General features: G+C 43.4%; 1 protein-coding gene across 1 annotated transcript in view; it reads left to right on the forward strand.

Moving 5' to 3' along the window:
- The first annotated feature begins 5,540 nt into the window (after positions 1–5,540).
- Positions 5,541–7,460, forward strand: part of angpt4 (angiopoietin 4) — a 59,574-nt gene continuing 57,654 nt past the window's right edge. The window contains exon 1 of the mRNA XM_034870094.1: positions 5,541–6,646. Within this exon, the coding sequence (XP_034725985.1) occupies positions 6,260–6,646 (387 nt within the window). The 5' untranslated portion in view covers positions 5,541–6,259. The remainder of the gene's footprint in view (positions 6,647–7,460) is intronic.

Raw genomic sequence — 7,460 nt, forward strand, 5'->3', positions numbered from 1 at the left:
AGCAAAAGCACCTCCAATCTTCAAGATGAACACACAGCATAGATAAACAGTTGAGCTCAGCTTGTGAGATTTGACTCTCGTGTCCCAAGGCCTCAGAGTTACTGAGACAATATTACCATATTACCAAATTTGGTCAAAACATAAAAGGCTGGAAGTAGAAAAATATGAAAACAACATATTCAAGTACATGTTCAGGAGCTTTTGGACTTTTGGTTTTCAAAACATCAGTCAAACATTAAAACTGAGTTTTTGCATAACGTCATCAGACTGGAATCTTAATTTATTCCACTGGCATCCTTTTCATGTTAGCAGGTTTCTCTTTTTCAAAAGGGGTTCTAAATATTTTATATCAAATCAATTTAACAACAAGTCACAAACCTGTCCTGTGTATTGTGACTTCACTTCACCTTCAAAGGAGGCCGAATCAGGACACAGTGACACAACACACTCAAAGGTTATTAAGCTGCATCAAACATGATCTCCAGCGGGGGGGGGAGCAGCTCCTCCCTCTCTCCTCCCTCTCTCCTCCCTCTCTCTTCCCTCACTCCCCCTTTCATCTAAAATCGTCCCATCCTCAACCAGGACGTCAAATTAACTCACAGCAGATCTCCACAGACCAATGGGCGACGCCACACATGCTCTGTCCATTAATATACAGTCTATGGTCAGAAACACGCAAAAGTCAAGGCCAACTGTGGTGGTTCTATCCATCAACCACAGAATTGATGCATTTAGCTCAGCAGCGTTATTCTTTCATCCTGTCATCCCTCAATCTGTCTATCCACTCATCTGTCTATCCACTTAGTCTGTTTGTGTAAAAGAAATACTCCCTCTGTTTTAATGAATGAGCGAAAGCTCCTCAGGTTACATCGCCTCATGTGTTTTTGCAGGTGTTGAGAATTACAAAGTGTGAGGAGGGCGGTGACCTCGTCCATCACACCACGGCTGCACTATCAGGTTCACACATAAGTTCACATCCTGGACGCTAAGTGTTCCATAACGTGATCGGGTTCACTTATTGACAGTACTAGCGAGGGCCCGTTTGGAGGGCCTGCCTGTTCGGACGGGCCTTGGTTCCCAGTATCATCATTATTGTTTTTTACGTTGTTGAAATCGTGATTTTATAACTGCAACATTATCTGACAATTTCACCAAACACATATGTTAAATACAACAACTGGGCTGGGAATTTGGCTGTATTTACTCCAAAAATGATCCCAAAGACAGAGAAGGTTAGAGGTTAAAGTTACTTTTCCTCCTGCACAGCGCACAGACAACACGACATGCCCGCTGATTACATCGTTTTATATCCAGAGGTCAAATGACTTCACTGAGACATCATCATTTCTATGGCTCTAGTATTTGGTAATTGTTTTTTTACCATCCAGATTTTATTTGTCTTAGTGTGCATTTGTCTCTAAATCGACATTACTTTAAAACATTTTGAATTTGGTTTTGTTTGAAAGGTGCTGTAGAAATCAAGCTAGATTGATTTGAAATGTTGGTTTTCTGGCTCCTAATCAGCTCCAGACCTCAGGGACAGAAGGGAGCCATCTGGTCTAATACTGAGCTGGTGACCCCAACCTTGAGAACTGTGCTGATCGGTTAGATCTTCTGTGTGTTGCTGATGTGTGTGACGCATTCACATTTCACCCAAAAATGTACTTCATACCTTTTTTATTATTAATTGTCTCAAAGTCCCTACAAATAGTATACGAGTGTGGACAGACATGGATGTGAACTGCAACATGACTTGTTGGTGGAGGCATACAATCGCGAGGCGGTACATCTAGTTAACAGCTGTTCAGTAACTCTAAGCAGACGGTAACAGTCAACCACATGTCGGTACGTTGAAGTTACAGTAATCCATCTCTCTAAGACACACAGCGACACAGGGAGCTGTGTTGCTGTTTGCTGCGTTGTTGACTTTCTGCATACGCTGCACAGGCAGCTCTCCTCCGTCAGGTGGGGCTTGTTGATAGCCATGAGCATTCAGCACAAACACAGTGAAGCTCCTCTGTTGTGGTTCAAACATCCAGTTGATAGCTGTAAAAGTCTCTGGCCTACACACTGTGTGCCTTTTTAGTACACTGCTCTGACCTCCTGGCTGGTCCTTGGCTGAGTGCCAGAGAAAGCAGATATCAAGCTTTTTGTATTTGCATTTTCAGTTTATTTTGGATTTTTTTGGATCACTGGGAGAGCCTAAGTGGCCTGCAGGCAGCATATGAGGGGACTGCATAATGGTCTGTTTTGTGCCAAATTGAAATGGAGTGGAAATCATGCCAACACTGGCACAAACCAGAGTGCACCAAGAAAAGTGTGCATATCTTTTGCATATATTTAATCTTTTCTCTTAGTTTAAATGCTATGCACAATGCATAACGTTTATATCTACACAGAGAAACTACACAACTGAAGGGAATCATCAACAACAATGGCAAGTCAATTTAAAACCAACAAGGAGAGAATCTGTTTGAAGTGGTATTCTATTAATACTAAATTACTGGGATGAATATTTGCCATAGTCACTGTAGTACTAACAGTAATGAAAGTGACAGAAGAGTTTGTACTTTCACTCTAAATCTCTTTGTCTCCACAGTCCTCCTTATCTGGATTGTATATTCTTCATTCTTTCTTTTTTTTAACCTCCACCTGTCTTCACGTTCTTTGCAACTTTATCTGTAAGTAATCTTTTTCGGCATTACACATAGAAGAGAAACAACACTGCAAAGTAACTTCTACATTTCAAAGCAAGTACATCACAGAGATAGAAACGCAAAGTACAGTGAATGCGTCATGGTGATCAAATCTAACACATTTTAGACAAAAAAGTTTGTTCTCACATGTGGTTGAATGCAAACATCATTTTGGGGTTTCCTCCCAAAAATAGAGGAATTGTTAGAGAAATTAACCTCAATCAAGTCATCTCAAACACCACATGTAAGTTTCAACACAACTTGAAACATTCAGTAATAGAACCGCTTAAAGCAGTAGTCCCTAAAAACGGTCAGCAGACGAAAAAACAGCAAAGAAGGAGAAGGAAGACAAACAAAGAGACACACATCAAGTTTATAACGGGACCCAAAGAAAAACAGACATAACTGAAATCAAGACCTGGAATAAAAAAAGACCCATCCTCATCCGTCCGTGCTTTCCCACAGAGGGAAGGGGAGGGGGCTGTTCAGGACTCATGGGCCCTCCTGTTATTCCTGATATCAGAAGTGGAGAGCACAGAAGTATCTGAGCGTGCCATTCAGTAGGATGATAATATTATGTAATGCTGCAACACTTTGGGGATATGATCATTAAAAATGAATGTTCTTTGGACATAATTTGATTTAAATGAATAAAATGGGAAACGCTTCCTATCTTCTCAAGACCCAAACCCAACATCCAAACTAAGACTAGTACTGCTATTAACCAATCTTCAAACCTGGAAAAACCAAAAGGATTGAATCAAATTGGGTATTTAGATGGATGAAAAGAAAATTCCTGAAGGAAAGGTATGGCCCTGAAATACTCTCAATAAATGGGCCAAATCTCACCATGGACAACTGTGGCATGTCAACCCCCCCGCTACCCCACTCTTTTCCTGCCTTCTATCAAATGCAGTGACGTCCCCCATTGGTTTCGTCGAGTATCGCTTTGCAGCCTTTAGTTTGGTAGTTTTGGCTGACAACGTCTTGTTTTTTTGGAGTCAGAAGACTTAGTTCGCTAGGTGCAAAAATGAACAGTGGACATGTGCCTTTAGCGTATATCTTTTAGTACAATTGAACACTAAACCAAACTTTTTTACAATCAACTTCCTGAGAAAAGACAAAAACACAGCACCCAGACTCGACAACAATTCTTTATGTCTTTTCAAATAAATGGGTCCATAATTTACTAAATGAACATTATGCTGTATTGAAGAACACTTGAAACTAGAGAATGAGACGATTTCTACTTGGAGCCAGTGGAGTGGTCTCTGCTGGCCATTAGACAGAAGGCACGCTAAGGGCACTGAGACCTGGAGAATGCTGCTTGGGTCAGATGCCAAAGATGTACTTAACGTAGATCGTTATAGTTACATGAAAGGTATAGTTGGAACGGTCTCTCAAAAAGCCAGTTTCTGCTCATTTCATAAAACGGTATTACACTCTGCTTGCAGCTATTAGTTAGCTGGTCAGATGCTATATATATATATATGTATATATATATATATACAAACAAGATCCTATTGAACTAAGGTAGGTAAGATGAAACATTTCTTGTCTTTTATTTACAACACACACAAATAATTTTCACAATTTTCTCTCTTCAAAATAGAAAATGAGGCAACAAGAGGATTTTGAGCAGCTCTATATATCGCAGCTCTATGTATTGCAGCTCTATGTATCGCAGCTCTATGTATCGCAGCCCTATGTATCGCAGCTCTGTATATCGCAGCTCTATGTATCGCAGCTCTATGTACTTCAGCTCTGGGCACCAGGCTCTTGGTCTGCTCCTGTTCCCATGAGAATGATCTCCGGTGGGGGCAGAAGCCACTCACTGTGTAACCCCTCTGCTCCCCCCCGAAGGACCAAGTTGCCGACATGAAGTGAGCGACCCTGCCCTACCCAGATGGAGCTGGAGGCTGCAGCCCGGCAGTAACAGTAGACCGAGGTCACCCCGGACTGAAAATAAGACTCAAAATAAATAAGGAGGATGATGAGAGCAGTGTTTCCTCTCTCACCAGCAGAGGATGGAGCAGCAACAGTGCTTCTCTAAAGAAACCTCATGTTCCTCTTTGCATTGTTGCACACTTTTATTGTTTTAAATTGAGATTTCACATTTATCACATTCATCTTTCTGCACATATCTGTAACTGTCTCTTATCGCTTTCCTTTCATCAATCCGTATTTGTATCAGTCAACCTCTGCAAACAGTTTATCACTATGCAAACAAACTCAACAATTGAAAACTCACATCTCCCCCCCCCCCCCCCCCCCCCCCCACACACACACACACACATGTAGAGTTTCTGTTTCATAAGTCTGGGCCCACGCCATCTGTCTGGAACTAATCTCTGTATGTATTTCCACGTAGAGGGAAGAGCAGCAGACAGATGAGATGGTACGTCCTGCGAAAAGGACAGATTCTAAACCAAATGTGGACCACGTGGTTTGCCTTGGCCCCTGATCTCCCATGATGCCCCAGAGCATGGCTGTGTTCAGAGAGCCTCCAGTTGCTGACTCAGTGTGAATGACCATACAAGGCACTGGGATTTACTGAAATATCAGTTTGGAGAGAAGATTACAGTGGCTACTAAACCATGTTAAGATCTCCTCTCTTTTATTCACTTCTTTCTGTCTTTCCTCTGTATGTCAACATTTCAGTTTCTTTTTCTCAGTGTTATCAGTGATTTCTGTCTTTTATTTTTGCCTCCTTTTTTTACTCCCTTAATCTTCCCCCTTTTGCTTTTTTTTCTGGCCACTTCTCATTCCTTTGTTTCTTTTCTTCTCAGCCTACAAATAGAGAAGGTACTCTAATAGACCTCCCTCAGGTCGCCTGTCCCTCCACTCCTCCCTCTCCTCCTCCCCCCACGTCCTCCCTCCCTCGCTCATTCCTCCTTTTCTCAGCCAGCACCAGATAAGAAAGGGGCAGAAGTATTTCTCTTCGGCCACTTCTGGAACCGGAGCCCCCAGAGAAGGCTGATTTCACCTCCATCTTTTTCCTTCTTGCAGTCAGTTTGGACGTTCACTATTCACTATCCTTAACCACAACCTCTTTTTTCATCTCTTTCTAGTCACTCAACTTACTCTCCATCCATATTTTTTCCCTGCACTTGGCCCATTAAGGACAGGGGGAAATTTCAAGGAAACTCTAAAGGACTTGCCCAGGCTCAAGCCAGTACACCCATCCCGAAACTTCTCCATCAACAAGAACAACAGGACAACAGAGGACAAAAAAAAGGGGGGGGGAAGAGAGATGGATCCCACGTATTGACTAACGCATCTGATCTCTTCACCACAAGTGGGGAGGGAACGAGAACCCATAGGACAGGTGTTGCTTTCTGTTTCTGCCTTTCAAATACAGTGTGATCCAGAAGCAAAGTGGTCTCCTGAAATTAGACAGAGCAAGCTGAAGTTGCAGAATCCGACCTGATGGATTGACTGGTCGGTGCAGAGACTCGTTGTGCATCCTGCACACAGATGTGTTCGTAAACAAAGCGTAAACGAGCTTCTCGTGACCTCTTGGCACTGAGAGAAGACACTAGATTACAGGTGAAGAGAGCGTGATGAAACGTTTAGATCTCAGCGGGGGGCTTCTGCTGCTGTGGACCATGACGGTCGTGGCGGATGCAGCTGGTGTTGCGACCCCAGAACGAGGAGGAGCTGGAAGAAGAAGAGGAAGTGGTGGCAGCGGTGGAGGAGGAGGAGGTGCGGACAGGAGAAGGAAGTTTCACCGCATCCAACATGGCCAGTGCAGCTACACCTTCATCCTGCCAGAGCTGGACGCGTGCCAGGGCGGAGGATCGCCCTCACAAGCTGAACACTATGGTGTCTCTCCCGGGGGGGCGAGCGTCGTGCAGAGAGACTCGCCGCCGATCGACGGGGAATGGTCGGCTCAGAAACTGCAGCACCTGGAGAGCACAATGGAGAACAACACGCAGTGGCTGCAGAAGGTAAGCGGATCACATTGATAACATTTGTAGAAAAAGAACATACTTTCCATCTCTAGAGAGCACAGATGGAGATGTTCATGAATCTTTTGGTAACTTTCACTAAGAACCTTGTTAAAGCTCAGCTCATTATGCTGGAGAAGATCTTGTCACTCGATGCATGATAATATCGAACTATCACACCCCGACTAGGGGCTGAACCTACGCTAGTGAATGGCTGAGTGTTTTGTAGTGTTGATGTGACATACAGTACATGTTGTTTGGGACCGTTTAACCCCTCGATAGACCTGGAGAAACTAAACATTAACAAAGGATGTGTGACTCAGGATTCCATCAACGGAAATGTCATCTTCAGCAGCTGTGTACTCAGTGTGTGTGTGTGTGTGTGTGTGTGTGTGTGTGTGTGTGAGTGTGTGTTATTTTAGATTGTAACAACCTTGATTTTCTTGCTTGGTGATCTGCAGTACAGAGATCAAAGTGCTCTGGATGAGTGGCAGCTGGTTTCAATCAGGAAAAAAAGCAGTGAGGGCTTTCCCTCGTGTTGTCCTGTTTTCCTAACTATAGTTCCTCTGTCTGTGGTTTCATTAGAGCCAGGACTGCGGCGTAATGAGAGCCAATGTAAAACCATGTTCCTCCTTACTTGTATCTACAGTATCCTGCAAAAGTACTGCAGAAATGTCTTATTATACTTGACTGATGTCAGATGAAGGACTGAGTGACTGAGTGTGTAGTTGATAATGAGACACATGGGAGGTTCATGGTAATCACCAGAACCCAAGAGCCCAGACCAATCAGTGGTAGTCGCTGGTGCAACGAC

The sequence above is a fragment of the Etheostoma cragini genome, chromosome 4 (assembly GCF_013103735.1).
Source record: "Etheostoma cragini isolate CJK2018 chromosome 4, CSU_Ecrag_1.0, whole genome shotgun sequence".
In the NCBI taxonomy this organism is placed as follows: domain Eukaryota; kingdom Metazoa; phylum Chordata; class Actinopteri; order Perciformes; family Percidae; genus Etheostoma; species Etheostoma cragini.